Below are 22,616 nucleotides of genomic sequence, written 5' to 3' on the forward strand. Positions count from 1 at the left end.
GTTGTAATTTGTGACAGTGCAGTCATTAACTACAATATTTGACTTTAATGACCTAATTTAACGTTTTTTTAATGACATTTTTAAAGCAATACTTGCGATGTAAGAAAGTTTTACTTTATTACAAATATTCACCTGCAATTAAAGTTATAAATTTCAAACTGTTTACAATATTTAAAAATAAAAAAATGAAGAAATTATTTTTTCAAATGACTATTAAATTTAATTCAATAAATGGTATCTGTTTAAACTAAGAAACTTTTGCTAGACAATACAATTAAACAAACTTAATAGAATCTCGATAATGCGTTTTTTACTGATTAAAATCTTTTAGACAATGATATGTATACAGATAAAAATAATGCGTTTGGAAAGTGAACTTAATTTTGATAACAAGACAATTAAAATTCTAACGGTTTGATGTTATCATTTAGTTTCTGCAAAATCAGCTTTATTGTAGAAAGTTTTTGTATCACGCTTTATTCTATATTATATATTCTCAAACATTTTATTCTATATTAGTATGCGAAAAATAATTTCTAATTGTTTTTATTTGTGTTAGAAATAGCATTTATAACCTTTTAAGACTAAGATGAGAGACCAATCTCCTGGTATTTTGTGCGCTGTGTTTCTTTTGTTTTTTATATTTTCTATCACAGAATCTCACATATGGAAAGTACCTGAAAATTTTGAAATTTCTAAAAATAATATTTCTGATGAAAGAAATCTGGGTATTTATTCAAATTACAGTGAAAGAGCAAGTAAGCACGTCTCCTAATATTTTGCTTCGGCACCATTTGCCTTTGATAATTAATAATTATCCTTTATTATCATTATTCTAATCTGAATAACACCTCAATTTTTTTGTATTTGTTAAGAAAAATATATTTGATTTACATAAAAATGTTATGGGTAATTGATAGCATGAAAATATTAATGTAAATACTTGCATGCAACTACAGTTATTACTAGTTTTTCAACACTTATTTATAGAAAAAAACAATATTTTGATAAATTGTGTGCATAAATATATATATTTAATTTTGCTTCGCCTATATTAATACAATATTCAAAAGCACTCCTAATTGCCGATATAATTGAGTGAGCTGATGACGATCTATCTTTTTCCTTCCTATATATATATATATATATATATATATATATATATATAAATACAAGAAAACACTAAGAAAGTTAAGAAAAACAATAAGTTTCATTTATTGCGCTTAAGCTGCTTAAGCTTGCGCACATCCATTTCGGGTCCATCCTTGGTAACTAACAAATCAAAACTCAGAATAACAAATCACTTCAGCAGTGCAGTAAGAACGACACTTTAAAACCCTCTTGTTACACTCAATTTGCGCTTTTGTTTTCATCTTTTGTTTTCATATTTTGTAATCTGGCAATCTTTCTGCGAAAACATTTTTAAATCATTCTTGAAAAATATCCGTCCATGTAAGTTGTTATGATTTTGCTACTCGCTTTATAGTCCCCCCTTTTTAATGTTTTTCTTTTTATTTTATTTTATTATCTGTTTTTACATGTTATTTTTACTTTTTATGATCTATTTTTTTGTAGTTATTTTATAAAAAAATTTTTTGAGTGCTCCTCACACTATTGTATTAATATATTTCGCTTTGGCTTTATTGATACAATATCAGAAAGCACTCTGTTTTGCGGATATAATCGTGAGGGCTGAAGAAAAGATTATATCTTTTTTTCCGGCTTTTTTTCCGATTTTTTAATTAACATTTATTTGTTTTATTTTTTTTTTAAATAAAATGTTGCTTGTTATTTTTTTACTTATTATTTACCAACCCCTTTTTTTCATATGTCTATAATTTTTCTTTGTTTTATTCTTCATTTTGAATTTATATATATTCAAATATATTTATATCCATCTATCTTTTTTTTTGTCTTTGAATTATGAATGTAGGAAAAAATTAAAATTAGTTATCGTAATTTGTTTACAATTGTATTCATTTATCTTCATACTTAATGTCGTAATTTCCGTAACTCAGTATACCCACAATCCGGTGATACACACATACACAAATTCTTTATTTCATTATATGCATTGACTTTATTCTCAACTGTGTTTCGTGTTCTCAACGGTTGGACAATACTTGGAGAGGTTGTTTCAACTTCCGGTAAAAGATTCGGTTGTATCTATCCGGTATAAGATTCGGTTTATATTGATTGTACCCTATTTTCTGTTACTTCATCTTTCAACTTAGTTATTAATAGAATTATTTATTTTCGATGTCGAAAAATTCGTTTACAAGTGGCGGTAATTGTTCTGCTTTTGAGTGCATTATGCGTCAAAACATTTATTAGTTGTACGAAATTAAGATTTTAAAAATCTCGAAAAACACATCACCCCGAATTCAGTGGAGTAATGCATTGAAGGGGAAATACAGGGAAAAAATAGTCACGTTCTGCTGTGGAGTCAGGGGGGGGACAGCAAGACTTCTTGTAGGGTTTCTTTTCTTTTGTTCTCATTTTTTATGCATAGATGGTGAATAAGTTGATTACGCAGCTCTTGCTGCTTGGTGATTTCATATAATTCCTTAATTAATGCAAGCTATTCTCTACTTAAGAAAAGAAGTAAAAAGTTAGAATGAAATACAACATAATATGCACGCTCTATTGCATATTTTCGCATGAACTTAAAAAAAAAAACCTTTTATACTTAATGGTCGAATAATTCATCAGCATTAAGTATTATAATTGAAACAGAAATATTTTATAATTGTTTTTATTAAATTAGGTTGTAACTGTAAGAATGGTGACTGTGATGACAATGGTAAAGGTTGCGTGTGTTGGCCAGATTATGGAAAAGTATCAGAAAACGAATGTAAAGGTAATTAACAAAATAAACATTTTATTCTGTCTTCGTTTTAACTCTAAACAGATTCAAGTTATCTTAACATCATTTTATATAACATTTTTGTTAACTTTTGGTAAGTCTAAAGAAACGAATATTTATATTATCGAGATTATATATATATGTATTTACACGCCCATATACATTAACATAATGTGATTTATAATTTCCTTCATTCTAAACATATGGTTTACATATGCATGGTAAAAAATAAAACAAATAATTAGGAATTAAGAACTGATTAAGAACTAATTAAGAATTAAGAAGTGAGCTAAGATTAACAAATAGCTACCGTCATATTTTAATCGATCAAAAGATAGAAAAGATAAACAAATAAAATTATGTTATATACATTTATTACTGTTTAATAATTGCGTTTTGAAATAGTGATTTGTGAAGGTTTAGAAAATTCCACAAAGTTTTTTACCAGATTGGATTGACGTATCACGCCTCAGATTGTGTTACGTCTTACTATCTCTTGAACATCAAGTTTCAAGTTTTTCTTTCTTGAATATCACATTATCATTGAAAGCTAACAAAGCCCCATTGTTTCTGCATACATTAGCCCTTTTGCATCTGTAGCGTCCTTTTAACTGGATGATTCATTCTCTTAAAAATAAAATAAAATGTTAACACAAATCTTCCATTAATGTGATTTATTTTGCAAAAATAAGATAGTTCTGTTTACCATGATAGATTAAAAGTACAAATAATTGAGTTCTTTTTATATTTGAAAGCCATTCGCTGACTATCAAAAGGGTTAATTTTTATTCGAATTTCGAAGAAACTTTAAGCAATTTTTCGTGGTCTCATATACTTATTAGCAGATAGTTTCTAGTACAAGAAGAATAATGCTTCACTGCCCTGCCTAGTAAGAAAAAATAATATTTTTATTAAATGATATAAACGGTGGTTGGAAATACAGCTGACCAAAACATATAACATTAAAATTTTACAAGAATTACATTACAATAAATGAACTTTCCACTCTGTCACATTTTACAATTGTTTAAAATTGTCAAAATTACATTCTGATAAGATTATTATAAATAAAAAGTAAACATTTAAAATTTTAATTAATAAAATTCAACTGTCCTGAAATTATCATTATGATTGTTACTAACTACGATTTATATTTTTAAATTAAACAATTGGAAATTCTTAATAGTAAAATTTGTATACCAGTGAAGAGTGTATAGAAACGAAATAGAAACAGCTATTTTAAATGTTCTGTGTATTTTAAAGGAGCAAAACTCCTTTTTTTTCATTCGCCATTTTATCTCTGTTATTCCAATTAGGTGAATGAAATTAATTTATTTTTTAGATCCTTCTGCAAGTTGCTTTAGTCTCGGGAAATTTTTTTCTAAATCAAGTAAAATATTAAAAAATTTATAAAACTTTTTAGCAAAAAGAATTTCTTTTTTATTGAAATGCCATGTCTGTTACCATATTTATTAACAGACATGACAAAAGTAATGATAAACATAACTTGTCACAAAGTTTCGAGAAGATTTTGTAAGACAATTTTTTTATCAGAATATAGAATTCAGATTCTTAATTGTTAATACAAATTATCTTTACCTACTTTTTTTCTATTTTTATAAGATTTACAACCATTATAATAATTGTTTTTATGTACTCGTTTAACTGTTTCTTAATAAATTATCATTAAAACATTTTTGTTTTTAAGTGAAACGTATTATAAGAACATTGAAAATGTTTGACGCACATTGCTATCTTTAAGAATTAACTTAACTATAAAAATTGTAATGACATTCATTTCCGAAAAAAAGAAAACAAAATCAAGCACATAAAGTGCTAAAATCTAGCGGAAATTGGTGACCAAATTCTTCCGACAAAAAGACGTTAACAGATCAATAGATAAAAAATCAATAGCAGATAAAGATCATACTTAACAAAAAAACCAGATATCTCTTAGATGATTTAAAAAAATTTCATAAAATATTTGTAAGGGAAAATGCTTCTGTGTAAGTTTCACTCTCGACATTGTTTATTTTGGGTATGTGTTCCAACAAGACTTGGACGAACTACATGGCTATGTATTCATGAAAATGCCTCCTTTAAAACTAAATCACTCCAAAATTTAAAAATAATTAATTCCTCAAGTCTTAACACTGGGCAAACTCTTGTTTTGTGATTTTAAGAAAGAAAAGTTGCGTGTATAATATTTGTAATAACTATGAAGAGAAAGATATACATACTAATTTTTATGATGCCGAAAAGGAAACTGTTAACAGAAAAAGGGAGAAAGTTAATATTCATGTTATGCCAAAAGAAACAATAGAGACTAGCATTTCTGAACTGATAACAATATTTAACCCTAACATGAGCAGATACAGAAGACTCATTTCCAATATTAAACAACAATATCATGCTTATTCAAAAATTTTAAGGAAAACCCTCTACAAAGTGATGAATGATTTATTAACTTCATTTCTCAGAAAAATACATTTTGAAACTTTTACAAAGAAATTCAAGTATATTATTTTGACGGCTCAAAAAAATAGAAACAGCTCTACACACTAGAATTTTATACTTAAAAAATGAAAAAAAATGTTTCTTGCATAATTTTACGATGGGCCAGCTTAGACTTAGAGGTTGGGAAGCTCCAAAGAGCACGGCATATCGGCCAGAGGTTTATTGCACCCAAACCCTAAATCAAGATTAACAAGAATACTTTATAGCTGCAATAAATGTCAGCAAATACCCGATAGAAATATCTTGCAGTTTCCAGGTCAGTATACAATGTTGCCTAATTTCTCAAATCTTTGAGCAAAACAGAACTCACAGTCCCAAAGTTTATGCGTTAAAGTCTCCTCCTCAAGATGGCAACCTGGATCAGATAGAGCACCCATTATGTATGGGTGTCTCCAGAGGGTGCAGTGTCTAATGAGAAGGCCAATGATGTTCCTCAAACCGTTCCTGTTTAGCTTAAGAAGCTCGTTTTGACGCACGCTAAGACAGTTACGATTCAGCTCTTTAGTCTGTCCTTGACCATCAGAGTCATGTCATTGCTCGTGGACAGTTTTGTCAAGGAGTTTGAAAATAGATGCTCTGAATAATAGAGGAAAGAGTCCCAAGGCTGGTTCAGGGCCCTAGAAAATCGCGCTGGAGCCTGCCCGTGCTGCTTCGTCCGCCATCTCTCCAAGAATACCCATATGTCCAGGTACCTAATATAGGTATATCTTATTACGAGAAGGAAAGTCACAGAGGACCGAGAAGCATTCTCACACTAGTGAAGAGGTGAATTTACATTTTGATAGTGATAAGAGAGCAGTCTGACAGTCAGAACAGATGTGGTTAGGTATGTTTGATAACCCCTGTCTTAGCATAGATAAAATCCAATAAAATGTAAACAAAACTTATTTTCTTTCTTTTTCTGAGAGAACTGGCGGGCCAAATTTAATATTCTAACGAATTATAGTTTATATTTACGCTGCAAAGTCTCCTTCGTGAATAGTTTTTGGAAAATAGGGTACTTATATCATGGTCTGGACTTTTACCTTTTAAAAGCATATACAAAGTTACCTTAGTAGAATGCAGCAAGTCAATGGCAGAAAGTTTCAGCCTATAACAAAATTGAACGTTGTCATTATTGAAACCTGTGTTAATGCTGATACTACTGCTTCCCAGCGGCTATTAAATTGTATGCAATATCAAGTATTAAAATTTATATGTATGCCGAGTGAATATATTAGCTATTAAAAACAGTGTTTTTATCATGGAAGCACATTTATTTTTCTTTTCATAAACATATTTTTTCTCCCTGGTAGGAGGAGAGTAAATTACTCTTTGAGAGTATGCATTTTTATCTAGGCTTTTTTATGAAAAAAATTTATTTTTTCTTGTGAAATTGTTTCTTGTCTAGTTATTACACGTAAACGAAGTTAATTTTTAACGTTAAAATTGCTAGCTCTATTCATCACAGCTGTTGAAAACGGTTGAAAAAATTTTAGGCATTAACACAAAAACAAAAGTATAAGATGAATAAAAATATTTTCAATCGAAACAATTTCTGAAACTTGATACAGGGCGTGACAAAGTTCGTCCGACAAATTCTATGAGTTGATAAAAGGCATCAAGAAGAGAAAAACTCTAATTTATCAAATGGTCTTTAAAAACATTGAGAATTTTAAAAATCACGAAAGACTTATGAACGTTTCGATGTTGCGCTTGAAAACAACTAGAATAAATACTACAAACTTAGTAACTACAAAACTACGGGTAGAAAAAAAGAAGTTAGATTTCAGTTATGTCCAAGATAAGTTTTCCTATTTTTTCTCTACAATTTGACAACAACTAAAGGTTATTTAAGTATTATTAAAAATAATTTTTATGATTGAATTTCCTATATCTTATTTTACTAATGATTTTGTGCATATTTTAATGTTTCAGCATGCAATTGTGGAAAAGGACATGGATGTACTATAACTCCTGGCTGGTTTGGAAGTAAAACAATTACATGCATTTGTAAGAAAGGATTTGTTGTAAAAGATAAGAAGTGTGTAGGTAAGCAGCTTTAAGTAAGATTAAAATTTTGTCAAAAAGATGTGCAACAGAGAAAAAAAACAGAAACGTGTCTTGACCCTTTCCAGGGATTTTATCTTGAATTGTGGAGAAGTTTCATTTCTATTATTTCAGTTAAAGTTTAATTCCACGAAAAAATTTCTCCGCGGGTTTAAAAAGGAAAAAAGCAAAATATTTTTAATTAAATAATATTTTCAATCCTGGCCTCGTAATTATATTGGTAAAATTGCTATTTAGTTATGTAATGCACTATACAAGTGACTTAGCTTCCACTGGCTGCATAGCTAACCATCTAGGATAACAATGAGTTCATCGCTTAGAGTTTATTCACAATATATTATAACTAACAAATGTTCTAATATGTGACGAACAACGTTTATACAGATTTTATTATCTGAACTCTTTTAATTAGCTTTCTATTTATATGCTTATAATTGAGATCATTCTTGAGTGGGTTAAGAGGAATCAGTAGAATGTGGACCTAATAAAGTTATCTTCCCTTGCTATCTCCGCAAGATTTAGCCTCAAGATTCTGTAAAAGACAAAACAAAACGTTACAGAACGTTATAAAACGTTCACGTGCAAACGCCTTTACGCTGCTATTCTGACTTGAGAATTTTAATATTAAAATAATATTAAAAAGTAAATATTAAAGTAATTAGGTTTTATTTACTGTGCTAAAACTACGAGTGCATAGAATCCAAAAAATAATATGAAACTACGAAAATAAGGACAGACCTGCGAGCAATATTTCAAAAACGTGAGTACACGGTTTCCCTTTAAACTGCGATCCTGTGGCTTCAGATAGTTGACGATACTGCTGTACGATAGTTGCTGTACTCCGCCAATATCTTTTGATAGTTACTTATAAATATCAACCTTTATTAGATATTCTTACTTCGGGATAAGCTGCAATGTAACGTTGTCGGAAATGTCCATCCTCTTGGAATCGTTGTCAAAGCCTAGAGAGGGCAGTCTAAGTTCTTCGGATACTTCAATCTGAGTACGCCCTCATTCCAGGCTGCCGATAATTCTTGCCCTCATTCCTTATACACGCCTTTCTTACACTCTTGTCATGGTGACTTATTATCGGCGTCACCTGGTGGCTTCCTGTAATTAGCATATTATTTGTGATCATTTACGTGAAAGTTTTACAAGTGAATGTTTTCTATGAGAGTTCAATGTTCACGTCACTTTGGAAAGAAGAGCATTTCCGATGAAAATTTTAAACACGGGAAATCGAAGTAGTATTATAGATATTCAATTAAATGTACTCGATCTTTAAGATGAAAATCAAATAAAGCAGACTCAAATATTGGATTAGTTAATCTTACCACTCATTTAAAAAATAAAAATTTCGATGCATAGGACACTCAAATTCATAAATTCAGGAACAGAAACCTTTAAAAAAATAAAGTTAAAAAGAATTTTAAATATCTATCTGACTTAAAATATAGATTAGCATTTATTTATTTTTCAACGCTCACCTACTGATGTTAAAAAAAATTTCAGTTTAAAGAAGTTTTATTACACAAAGTGAAAAATAAAGCTCTTAAAAACTTCAAGTAGAGAATACTTCCCAAATGGATAGACAGGAATCGCGTTCCTAGGCAAAAAGTAATAAATATTCAATATCCTGATATTCAACATTTCCTTTAAACATTTTCTTGCTGAAAAAAACAAAAAGAAGGGGGGAGGAAGAGAAAACCGTTATGAAACATTTTATCAAAACAAGTAAAAACTAATTTTTTGCTTCAGTAGTAATAGAAGCGAAATTTATCAACACTATAACAGAAAGACTTTTTTTTAGAAACTATAAGGATTAAATGTGTTTAGTCAAGGGTAAAAATGCTATTACAATAAAACAATTTTCAACGAGGGAAATGAATTAAAATTTTATATATATATATATATATATATATATATATATATATATATATATATATATATATATATATATATATATATATATATATATATGTAATACAATAAGTAAATACTTTTGTATTAATAAAAGAATTAAATCTCTTTCGTTTTCATAAAATGTCTTTGTTAAAGAATAAGCGGAGAGAGATTCTATTTTGGGAATTCAAGGCTGAAAACATACCATTGAAATATAAATAGATTTATATTTCAAGGGAAGAGTTATTTTTAGAATCGTTCCCTCGTTCACTTCCATATAAGGAAGCAGAAATGATTTTCCTTAATGCGTAAGGATACAAGGAATGTACGAATGTGCCTTTTTACCTAAAATCTATGTTGGTATAAAACGTAAGAGCGCATATTTTTGCGTGTCCTTTTCATAATGATGTGATCCAAATAAGCTGTACCGGGATTGTCCGGAGTCTTGTCCACTCTCCCTCCTTCTCAGGAGTGGGGACGTGACTTGTTAACAATACCAGCCTACATTTAATAAACCTGTTTAGAACGTATGATGGCTTATGACTGCAATTATTTCAAGCTAAATACAACACTAATAACAGGGTTGGAGCCCTGTTATTACATATATATATATATATATATATATATATATATATATATATATATAAACATGGAAAAAATTAATAGAAATCGGGAAAGTAAAATATATAATCTTTTTATCAGCTCACATGGTTATATCCGCAAATAGGAGTGCTTTCTAATATTGTATCAATATAGCCAAAGCGAAATATCTCAATACAATATTGTGAGGAGCACTCAAAAACAGTCTTACAATAAAATTTACAACAAATAAAATAGAACACACTAAGTAAAACTATCACGTAAAAACAGAAAATAAAATATAAAGAAAAAACAGAATGAAACATGAAACGAAATCTATAAAGCGAGTCGCGAATTCAAATGAACTTACATGAGCGGGAGATTTTTCAAGAATGATTTAAAATATTTTCGTAAAAAGATCACCAGATATCAAAATATGAAAACAAAAGCGCAAATTGAGGGGTTTTGTTTTCAAATACGTTCTTACTGCAGTACAGAAGTGCGGTTGATTTGTCAGTTACCAAGGATGGGCTCGAAAATGGACGTGTGGAAGGTAATATTATACTGAATAATTTGAAGAAATAGACAATTAATAAGTTTAAAAAATCAACATTTATTATATATATATATATATATATATTACTTAATTATATGTTAAAAAAATATTTTTACTCATGCAGAGATAAAGTAAAAAGAAAAATTATGAAGGAGGAATTTTAGAACTTAATAAAGAAAAAAAATCTTCCGTCCGACACTAAAAAGAAACATTATTTTTCACTGCGTGACGTTTAGTTTCTTTTTTTAAAGAAAAATGTTTTTTGACTCCCATGCCCCCGAGAAAGAGCAATTCCATTCTTTGGTAATCAAAGTAAAGATCCCCACTTTCCCTAGATAATTCTCTTCTGTTCGAGTAACTATAACAACTGATTATAAATGGACAATTTCGGGAGAGATGGAGAATAGCGAGCAGTGAATATATTTCTTAAAATATGTTCTTTAAATCAGGCGGTCGCTTTTTTTTATATTTCGTTATTATATTTCTTAATAAATTTCTCATTTAACACCAATTTAATTTATTTTAGCTCAAAATTAGAAGAAAAAAAACTCTGCTTCCAGTTTTATTATTTGGAATTCATCATTTAGCAATTTTTATATTTGCGTTAAAAGAACTTTTGCATTTTCAAGTAAGCCCTGAAACTTTTATTCAATTTCCCTTAATGATTCTCGAAATTTTTTTTAATAAATAAGTGCAAAAAATTCAAGTGCTTGTAAAATAATTTTTTTTGTTGTTGATGTTGTTTGAGTTGTAATTTACTTAGGTCGATCTTGAGGTACACAATAGGAAATTGTTGACAGCCTGGGTTATTTTCGTGAGGATTAATCACAGCATGACATCACAGTTCTGATCCTCTGCAGGGGAGTGGTTTTCCTGTTTTTGTAGCTCGAAGAACGCGATGTCTAGCACATTTTTTTTTTTGAAAAATTATGTTAATCCATCTATACATAATAATAAACGCGACTGTGTGTGCGTCTGTCGGTAATCACAATATATCGCCCCAGGAGCCTCGCCCAGACACGAAACTCGGCACATAATTGTGTTTTGACATAATGAAGAAGTTTTTTTTTCTTTTTCAAAAATTTGGATTAGTTTTTTAGTTATCACTCATTTTGTAAGAACATCTATGTTTTTTCGTCTTCAAAGAGCCATATTCAAAAAACTATTAAAAAATGCATATACTTTTCTCCACTCTTATAAATGTATGCTAATGCGAACCTTACAATTGAAATATTAATTTTCGACAACTTAAACCAATAATATACGAAGGAATTAATAATTTAATTGTAAGGTTAGCATTAGTTTACATTTATCAAAGTGGAGAAAAGTTTAACTTTTGTGTTAAAAATGTGGCAACATATTCGATACGTAAATAGAACGCTTCGCTTTGATATATTTGCCGCTGTTCATAATTGTTATAATAAGTTTTTCTTCTTCTTTCCACGCTCTATTTTTTTTTCTTAAGCGAAGACGATAATTTTTGTAGCGATATAGAAATAGAAATTGATACCATAAAAAATTATATAGAAATAGAAATTGATACCATTGTGGCGTCATCAAAGACTCATCACATCGAACGTCACGCAGAACGTCATCTTCATTAAAATACAGCGCGGCTGGAAGAAACCGATATCTCAAGATACAAATCAGCTTTCCCGGACTGCGCGCGCCTACACTCAAGAAGGATAAAAACCAGCTCACCGTCGATCAGTATGCCACTTCGACTTCAGCTCTCACCCGGAGATGTGCGCTGGACCAAAGCCACCTAGTCCCGAATTACTGATGTCTTTCCACTTACTCTGATGATAGACTTTATTTTGCAAAACTCTTCTTAGTATTTTAGTTGTTTATGAAGGAAATAAACCAAGTTATAATTATAAAAATGCCTGGTATCTTCTACATACTTCCAAACACTAAAGATGGTGACCCCAGGACTAGAACGAAATTCAATGGAGTCTTGCAAGAATCAAGAAATTTCCGCTCGTAAGTTCCTTATTTTTGCTCATAAAAGGTTTTTTTAAATGCCCTCTGCCGTAATAGGAATATTCTGTGCCTTTTTTGCATTATTTTCTACAATGCCTACAGATAGTGAAGTCATGCGTGTGGCTGTTAAAACACCTCCTGTTTGGAGGGATAATATAGAGTTGTGGTTTAGTAACATTCAGTCACAATTCGAAATTGCAACCATTACTGCGGACGGTACCAAATTTCACTACGTTGTTTCTGCATTGGACAGTGAACTTTCGTCTTTTGTCTCTGACATAATTAAAAGCCCTCCGGATGAAGATTCCTACGTAGCTCTCAAAAAACGTCTAATCGATCAGTTTTCCGATTCTGAAAGTGCTCGTATTAGGACTTTATTATCTGATATGTCGTTGGGTGATCTGAGACCGTCTCAACTTTTAGACAAAATGACTAAATTGTCCGCTACTAAAGTTTCAGATGAGGTACTTAAAATGCTCTGGCTTCAACGTTTACCATTAAACATTCAACAAATTTTATCAGTCAGTTCGGATAAGTTAGAAAGTTTGGCCACAATAGCCGACAAAATCTCTGAAATTGCTATTATAACCCCTACAATTTCCGCAATGCAAGATGACTCTCTTAGAATTAGTAGACTAGAAGCAACTGTTGCCGAACTGAATAAAACCATAAAGAGACTTTCATCATTTAGGTCAAAATCTCCCAGAAATTGATTGCGAAGCAAGTCTCCAGCGAGAAAACAGTATTCTACGTGCTGGTACCATTTTAAATTCGGAAATAAAGCGCTTAAATGCAAGCAACCATGCAGTTTTTAGGAAAACTAGCTTGCTCGCATGTTTCGGCGACGGCTGTTGCGAGTTATGATCATAGTCGCTTATATATTAAAGACCAAAATTCCGGTACGAAATTTCTGGTAGATAGCGGATCAACAGTTTCGGTTTATCCCGTTCAGCGTCCAGCGAAACATCTTGATAAAAATATCGAATTACTTGCCGCTAACGGCTCGAAAATTTCTACTTATGGGAAAAAAGTGCTTACATTAGATTTAGGATTCCCACGAACTTTTCGGTGGACCTTCATTCTGGCTGATGTGTCACGGCCGATTTTAGGTGCGAATTTCCTTGAGCGATTCGAACTCATTCTGGATATTAAAAATCGTCAATTAATCGATAACACATCTGCAAAGTACATTCGTGGTTTTTACCCCTCTCAGCCTTGTAATAGCATTACCGCAATAGGTAAAAATTCGGTATATCAAAAACTTTTATTTAAATTTCCGAATTTGACAAATCCTTCAGTTAATGTCGTAGTTAAGGATCACGGAACTACGCACTGTATTATAACGAGAGGTCCTCCTCTCTGTTCCCGAGCTCGTAGGTTGCCGCCTCATAAATTGGCTGCCGTTAAAGAGCAATTTCAGGAGATGGTCGACCAGGGAATTTGCCGTCCTTCCAGCAGTCCTTGGAGCAGCCTCATACATCTCGTGCCAAAAGGGAAGAATAATTGGCGTATTTGTGGGGATTACAGCCGGCTCAACAGCGCCACGGAGCCGGACAGATATCCAATACCACATATTCAGGATTTTGCTTCCGAATTACATGGAAAAACAATTTTTACAAAACTGGATCTAAAACGCGCGTATCACCAGATACCTGTTGAACCTAGTGACATTCCAAAAACTGCTTTAATCACCCCAATAGGGTTGTTTGAATTTAAGTATATGACTTTCGGATTAAGGAATGCGGCCCAAACTTTTCAACGGTTTATTGATGAAACATTAAGAGGATTAAAATGTTTCGCATACCTTGACGACTTACTTATTGCGTCAACGGATTTCGAATCACATTTATCAGACTTGGAGGCTATTTTCACACGTTTAAATGCTAAAGGACTGGTTTTAAATTTGGATAAATATATATTTGGTGTAAAAGAACTTACTTTTTTGGGATGTCTAGTTTCAAAAGAGGGAATCAAACCAGATCCCGACAAAGATGCGGTACTTAGCAACTATCCAAAACCAAACAAAGTTCGTGCTTTACGACGGTTTCTAGCAATGGTCAATTTCTATCGCAGATTTATTCCCAAAGCTGCAATTCAACAAATGGCACTTTACGCTCTAACTAAGGGAAGGAAGAAGAATGACTCCACCCCTTTACAATGGACTGATGAATCTAATAAAGCTTTCAATATTTTCAAGGAATCAATCGCAAACGCTGCACTTTTAGCACATCCATACCCTAATGCTAAAATTTCTCTTTCGGTTGATGCTTCAGACCTTGGCATAGGAGCTGTATTGCAACAGCATATAGCTGATAGGACCGGACCACTTGCGTTTTTTTCTCGTCGTTTTACACCTACTGAAAGTAAATACAGTACTTACGACAGAGAGTTGCTTGCAATTTATAATGCCATCAAAAATTTTCATTATACACTGGAAGGTAGGTCCTTCACAGTTTTTACGGACCATAAGCCGTTAATTTTTGCTTTTAGCCAGGAACACGAAAAAATTTCTCCCCGTCAACTCAGACACTTAGATTTTATTAGTCAATAAACTACTGATATTAGATTTATTTAAGGCAGCGATAACGTTGTCGCAGATGCATTCTCTCGTATAGAGGTGATAGATTTACCTAGTACGATAGATTACACAGCAGTGGCGGAGGAGCAATCAAAAGACGCTGAGCTGAAGCAATTACAATCTAACCCTTCCTTGACGATCAAGCCGATCGCTTTTAGCTCAAGTGATCTACCACTATTTTGAGTTACCTCTACGGGTAACATACGCCCGTATGTTCCAGAGAGCTTCAGACACCTTGTGTTCCAGTCAATACACAAATTGTCTCATTCACGCCCCAGACCGACTACTCACGCTGTTAAACAGCGATACATTTGGCGATCTCTGAAGAAAGACTGTGCGGAATGGTGCAAGAAATGTTTGGATTGTCAGCGATCAAAACTTTCACGACACACAAAAACTCCTCTTGGTCAATTTCCAACTGCGGTCGACAAATTTCGACACGTCCACTTGGACATAGTGGGACCATTTCCTCCATCGCAAGGATACACTTACATCCTTACGTGTATCGATCGCTTCACTCGATGGCCTGAAGCTATTCCCCTGAAAGATCAGTCTGCTGAAAGTGTTGCTAACGCTTTCTTTTCAGGATGGGTTGCTCGGTTCGGTGTGCCAGAGATTATTACGACTGACCAGGATCGTAACTTTGAAAGTAATTTATTTTTAGCTCTTTCGAAGTCTCTGGGTACCAAACGTAATAGAACCACAGCTTACCACCCTTCTGCAAATGGCTTGATCGAACGCTTTAACCGGCAGTTAAAGGGAGCCCTCAGGTGTAGTCTCGCCGGCACTGAAAGATGGATGGAAAAATTGCCGATCGTCCTCCTGGGAATACGAACTGCCTTAAAGGAAGATCTTAACACCTTGACAGCAGAACTGGTATACGGCTGTAATCTTCGTCTGCCTGGCGAATTTTTTTCTTCTATTTCAGGTACGAAATCTCCACAGCAACTGCTACTATCCTTAAAGGAGCACTTCCGGCAGATTCGACCAACACCTACCTCACGTCATGGATCAACGGAGATGTTTGTCCATGCTTCCCTGAAAGATACTTCGCATGTTTTCATCCGTGACGATGCTGTCAGTCGTCCATTATGTCCGCTGTCCTTATCCTGTGATCGAACGCAAGCCGAAGTTTTTTCAAGTCCAGATCGGAACTAAGAAGAGATGGATCTTCACTGATTGACATAAGCCTGCCCATTCTTTTTCACAGATTCAAGAGGCTCCAGTCATCCCGCCGCCAATACATCCCGTGAAGTCTGCTCTTAAGACGTCCACAACTCGGTCCGGTAGACACGTCCGTTTCCGGATTCCCGTACCTCAGCGTTCTGGACTGGTGGGGGAGTCCTGTGGCGTCATCAAAGACTCATCACATCGAACGTCACACAGAACGTCATCTTCAATAAAATACAACGCGGCTGGAAGAAACCGATCTCTCTAGATGCAAATCAGCTTTCCCGGACTGCGCGCGCCAACACTCAAGAAGGATAAAAACCAGCTCACCGTCGATCAGTATGCCACTTCGACTTCAGCTCTCACCCGGAGATGTGCGCTGGACCTAAGCCACCTAGTCCCGAATTACTGATGTCTTTCCACTTACTCTGATGATAGACTTTATTTTGTAAAACTCTTCTTAGTATTTTAGTTGTTTATGAAGGAAATAAACCAAGTTATAGTTATAAAAATGCCTGGTATCTTCTACATACTTCCAAACACTAAACCATAAAAAATTAATTCGTTTTCGTGTTCTTTTCATGTATTTAGCATTTTAGTTTTTTTATTCTTAAGCGTTGTAGCTATATAATATATAAAATAGGAGCTTAATTGTTTTTGAAGGAACGATCACACTTACCTTGGATCTCTTTGGTTTTTTTATTCTTTATTTTAACAGTTTTATTAAATGCAATTAGTTATTTTCAGAAAGTTTCAGTTTGCAGGTAAGCACTTAGATTTTAATATTAATATTTCCTGATTTGCTTTCATAGTAATTGTTGTTCTAAAGTATTTGTTGACTTCTTAAAAACCCGATTACTCACATGGCAGAACCGCCTTCCAAAAAACTTTGTATTTTGTCAAAGAAAAAGATATTAAGAGATTCTCAAAGAAGAAGAAGGGCCCAAGAAACGTCTGTGGAACGTTAAAGAAGGATGGAACATGACCGAATTTCGACAAGCAGTTCTAGAGCCCAAGAAGTATCACAGAAACGTCAAAGAAGATTAGAAGAGGATCGTGTCTCAACTAGCAGTGCTAGGGCCCAAAAAACATCTGAAGAACGCGGAAGAAGAGTAGAAAATAATCGTGTCTCAACCAAAAATGCAAGGATCCGAGAAACATCCCAGGTACGTCGAAGAAGGCTAGAAGAAAATAGTGCTTCAACATCCCAAGCTCGATTGCATTTGTGGCAAGACAAGGAAAACTCTGCATTTATGTACAACCCATCTTTATGTTATGCATCAGATCCATTGATAAAAATTGGTGGAATGGCAACAGAATGCATTTTTTGCCAGGCATTAAAATGGAAAGGTGAAACACCAAGTATGTGTTGCAGCAATGGAATAATTAAGCTCTGTGAACTTCAAACACCTCCTGAACCTCTACTGGCATTGTTAACAGATTCTTCAATTGAAACAGTACATTTTCAAAGTAACATCAGAAGATACAATTCATGCTTTCAGATGACATCATTTGGATCTGGGAGCGAAATCCGGGAACAAGGCTTTATGCCTACTTTCAAAGTTCAGGGACAAGTGTACCACAGAATAGGAAGTCTACAACCACAAATAAATGATAAGCCAAAATTTCTTCAATTATACTTTGTAGGTGATCAGGAAAAGCAATCCGAACAACGTTGCAGGAATGTTTTGCAAGCAAAACAAGCATTAGTTTCAAGTTTGCAAGAAATGTTGCATGAACACAATAATTACGTGAGAAGTTTTAAGTTGGCCATGGAGAAAATGACTCCGGAATTAAAAGTTATAATTCAGGCAGATAAACCACCTGTCGGTCAGCATGAAAGACGATTTAATGCTCCAAATACGTCGGAGGTGGCAGTTATTCTTGCAGGTGATGTATACAGTAGCAGAGATATAGTATTGGAATTAAAAAGTAATGAAATTAAAAAAATTGCAGAAACACACCGAGCATATGATGCATTGCAGTATCCTTCGATGTTCTGGCAAGGTGAAGACGGCTACCATTTTGAACTAAGGCAAGTAAATCCAACTACTGGCTTCCCGACTTCTAAGAAAATTTCAGCCATGGATTTTTATGCCTATCGAATTATGTTTCGAGCAGCAAATTTCAATATTATTTTAAGATGCAAGGGACTTTTTAATCAATTTATTGTGGACATGTTCGCAGAAATTGAATCTGAGCGACTGATGTTTGTACGCTTGAACCAGAAGAAACTACGTGTTGAAGAGTATGTTCATCTCAAGGATGCCCTAAACAGAGACGGGAGTGTTCATGATATTGGTAAAATGGTAATTTTACCTTCTACATTTACTGGTGGTCCACACTATATGCATGAACGAACTCAAGATGCGATGACATATGTTAGAAATTACGGGAAGCCTGATTTGTTTATTACATTCACCTGTAATTCACAGCGGCAGGAGGTTACCAATGAATTAATGCCTAGGCAGAGAAGTCACGATCGACATGATTTGCTAGCAAGAGTTTTCCATCTTAAACTAAAAGTTCTTATGATTCTCATCAACAAAGGAAAAGTATTTGACTCTGTTCAATGTTTTATGTACACAATAGAGTGGCAAAAACGCGGTCTCCCACATGCTCATATCTTAATTTGGCTGCATGAAAAAATCCATGTTCATAGCATAGATAATGTAATAAGTGCAGAAATACCTGATCCAGAAATTGATCCAGTTTTTCATGATGTTTTTAAGACACAAATGATACATGGCCCTTGTGGGATCCTGAATCAACAGTCTCCTTGCATGAAAGATGGAAAATGTACAAAAAGGTACCCTCGAAATTTTTTGAAAGAAACACAAACTGGGGAAGATGGGTATCCCCTGTATCGTCGACAGAGTCCAGAGGATGGCGGTTATACGACAGTTAAAAAAGTACGGAGTTCTGATATTGTTATGGATAATAGATGGGTAGTTCCTTTTTGTCCATTGTTGTCAAAAACTTTTAATGCCCATATTAATGTGGAATTTTGTAATTCGATAAAATCTATAAAATATGTTTGCAAATATGTAAACAAAGGATCTGATATGGCTGTGTTTAACATTGCCAACGACAAAACTGTGAATGATGAAGTACAGCAATATGAAATAGGACGATACATCAGTAGCAATGAGGCAGTGCGGCGTATTTTGGGTTTCCCTATACATGAAAGGCATCCAACAGTTGTTCATTTAAGTGTACACTTAGAGAATGGTCAGCGAGTTTACTTCACATCAGAAAATGCACGGGAAAGAGCTCAAGCTCCACCAGCCACAACACTTACTTCTTTTTTTTTAGCTTATGTCAAAACGATGATTTTGCTCGCACTTTGTTGTATAATCAGTTGTCGAAGTTTGTCAGTTTGTTGTATAATCAGTTGTTGTATACATGGTCTGCAAGCAGCAAAAAGTGGGTTCGGCGGAAATCTGGTCTGATAGTATCTGAAGACCCAGGAATTAAATCAAGTGATGCACTTGGTCGCGTCTACACTATTCATCCCAACAATTCCGAATGTTTTCATCTTCGACTGCTGCTTCATGAGGTGCACGAATCTACATCTTTCAATGACTTAAAGACTTTTGGAGAAATAAAATGCGAAACATTTAAGCAGGCTTGCCAGGTAAGAGAACTTCTTGAAGATGACTCGCATTGGAAAAGCACGTTAGATGAAACTGCTGTTGTTCGATCACCTGAAATGCTGCGCAATTTATTTGCAATTATGTTGCAAACATGTTCTATTGCAAACCTTCTGGAATTGTGGAATTTACAAAGAGAAAATATGGCCGAAGATGTTTTGCATCAAGCTAGGATTAGAAGTACTGACATGGATTTAAATTTTGATGATGCTATCTTCAATCAGGCATTAATTCTTCTTGAAAACCAGGTCAAAGAATTGGGTGGTTCTGGTTTAAAAACTTATGAACTTCCTTTGCCACAACAAACAGATACCATTGACTTAAACAGAGAAATTTTGAGGGTAACAAATTACAATACAGATGAAATGACATCATACATTGATTCAAATTAGCCAAATCTGGTTCAAGACCAGAAGGAAGCTTTGGAGAAAATCTTATTTGCTGTATTTAATGACGTCGGTGGAATATTTTTTGTGGATGCACCTGGTGGAACAGGAAAAACTTATCTCATAAATCTGATTTTAGCAAAAGTGAGACAAAGAAATAAGATTGCACTTGCTGTTGCATCCTCTGGTATTGCTGCAACTCTTTTGTCTGGTGGACGAACAGCTCATTCAGTGTTTAAATTACCTTTAAATTTATCAACCGTCAAGCATTCTACCTGCAATATTTCCAGAAGCTCACACAAAGCTGATGTTCTTAGAAGATGTTAACTAATAGTTTGGGATGAGTGCACTATGTCACATAAAGCTGCTTTAGAAGTCCTGGATATCACTATGCAAGACCTTTTAAAAAACAACAAGTGTATGGGAGGTGTAACTTTAGTTTTATCTGGTGATTTTTGCCAAACACTTCCTGTAATACAACGTGGGACAAATGCAGATGAAATACATGCATGTATAAAGTCATCTTACATTTGGACAAATGTTCAAAGACTGCGGCTGAAAACTAATATGCGAGTTCATTTAACAGGACAAGTCTTTGCACAGGAATTTGCCAACAATCTTCTAAGACTTGGAAATGGTGATATTAGTGGTGATGAAGAAGGGCTTATAGATGTGAAAAATATTGGAAATCGTGTTGGCACAACCGACAAACTCAAAGAAATGGTTTTTCCTAATATTCATGAAAATTACTGCAACCCTCAATGGCTATGTGAAAGACCTGTCCTTTCTCCAAAAAATGATGTTGTTAACGTGATAAATAACCTGGTGCTCTGGAAATTTACAAGTCTATCGACGCTGTCATGGAAATAGATCAAGTTGTCAACTATCCGACAGAATTTTTGAACTCATTGGAACCACCTGGAGTGCCTGCACATAAATTAGAATTGAAAATTGGAGCACCAATTATGCTTTTAAGAAATTTGGATCCACCTGCATTGTGTAATGGAACAAGATTGATTGTGAAAACCTGATGTTATTGAAGCTATGATTATAACAGGACATTCAACAGGAAATAGTGTGCTTATTCCTCGCATCCCCATCATATCTTCAGACAATCCGTTTCAGTTTAAACAACTTCAGTTTCCTGTTCCACTTAGTTTTGCGATGAGTATAAATAAATCTCAGGGACAATCTTTAAAAGTCGTTGGTCTTGACTTGCAGAAGCCTAGCTTTTCACATGGACAGCTTTATGTTGGCTGCTCAAAAGTTGGTGACGAAAAGAACTTATATTTATTGGCACCTAATGGAAAAACTAAAAATATTGTTTATAAAGAAGTTTTACAAGAATAGGAAGAATTATATACTATCTGTATGCTGGCTGACACAAGTTTTATTTTATTGCTGTTTCATAAATATGTTATTAACTGCGTTTTAATTTTCAGCTATTGGCCAATGATGATTTCGAAAGCAACTTTTGTATGCTTTTACAATTTCTGAGTCTCCACCTGATAGTTATATTATAGGTTAGGTTACCATAGGCCTTAGGTCACCATAGTAAAGTCACATCTTCAAACATCCTCAAGAGCTATAACACATCTGCAGCAGAACTGGATATGAAGACAAATTTGCAGGACAGGAGCACTTTAATTGTCCACTAATCTTCAGATTTCCTGCTATGTTTTAAAACACTTTATTTGTGAAAACCTTTAGCGTGGCGGACAGCTGGCCGCTTTAGGCGGCTAGTGTTTAATAATTACATAAAAACCAATTTAATAAGATGATTTTCGCCAAAATTCCTGTTATAGTTTAGAGATTTTGACTCATTATTTAACAAATATCCCCTTTAGTTAGTTGAAACAATTTGTTTGATGTTTTTTACTGGTGTTAACAAGACACATTGTATCTAATATGCATTCTTTTTTTATTTTAAGATGTGAACACTGTATGTGACTGTGGAAATGGATTATGCGTTGAAGAAGATGGTAAAGCGGTTTGTAAATGTAAGCCAACGTATGGATTTATAGAAACACAAATAAAATGCATAGGTAAGTAATTGTTTCTGCTTTTTAATGCTTTTCCCCTTATTTAATAACAATTGTGCGCCTGCAAACGAGTAATGAGCTTAAATCGATAATGATTGGCTGTTAAAATGTGGCATTTTTTATGGAACGCATAGAAGTCAATTTTAATAGCAACAAAAAAAATAGAAAAAACAGAAGTAAACCAATATTTCTTAATTTTCTCTGTGTATATATTCTCCCATTAGAGTTGACCAGAAAAACTTGGAACTAACCACGTGAAGATGTTTGCACATTGAGTTCCATCTATACTGTAACCTTCCCTTTTTTTGGACGGGTATTTACATTATAGCTATATT

The 22,616-nt window shown here is 33.5% G+C and overlaps 1 protein-coding gene across 3 annotated transcripts in view; it reads left to right on the forward strand.

The window, feature by feature from the left end:
• Positions 1–429: 429 nt before the first annotated feature.
• LOC107438890 (uncharacterized) overlaps positions 430–22,616 on the forward strand; it is a 71,704-nt gene continuing 49,517 nt past the window's right edge. For all 3 annotated transcript variants that reach the window (XM_087163865.1, XM_087163867.1, XM_087163868.1), the window contains exons 1-4: positions 430–758; positions 2,768–2,860; positions 7,301–7,414; positions 22,171–22,284. In XM_087163865.1, the coding sequence (XP_087019991.1) occupies positions 590–758; positions 2,768–2,860; positions 7,301–7,414; positions 22,171–22,284 (490 nt within the window). In that variant the 5' untranslated portion in view covers positions 430–589. The remainder of the gene's footprint in view (positions 759–2,767; positions 2,861–7,300; positions 7,415–22,170; positions 22,285–22,616) is intronic.

The sequence above is a fragment of the Parasteatoda tepidariorum genome, chromosome 5, assembly GCF_982258835.1.
Source record: "Parasteatoda tepidariorum strain Cologne lab strain chromosome 5, Ptep-v5.0, whole genome shotgun sequence".
NCBI classification, from domain to species: Eukaryota; Metazoa; Arthropoda; class Arachnida; order Araneae; family Theridiidae; genus Parasteatoda; species Parasteatoda tepidariorum.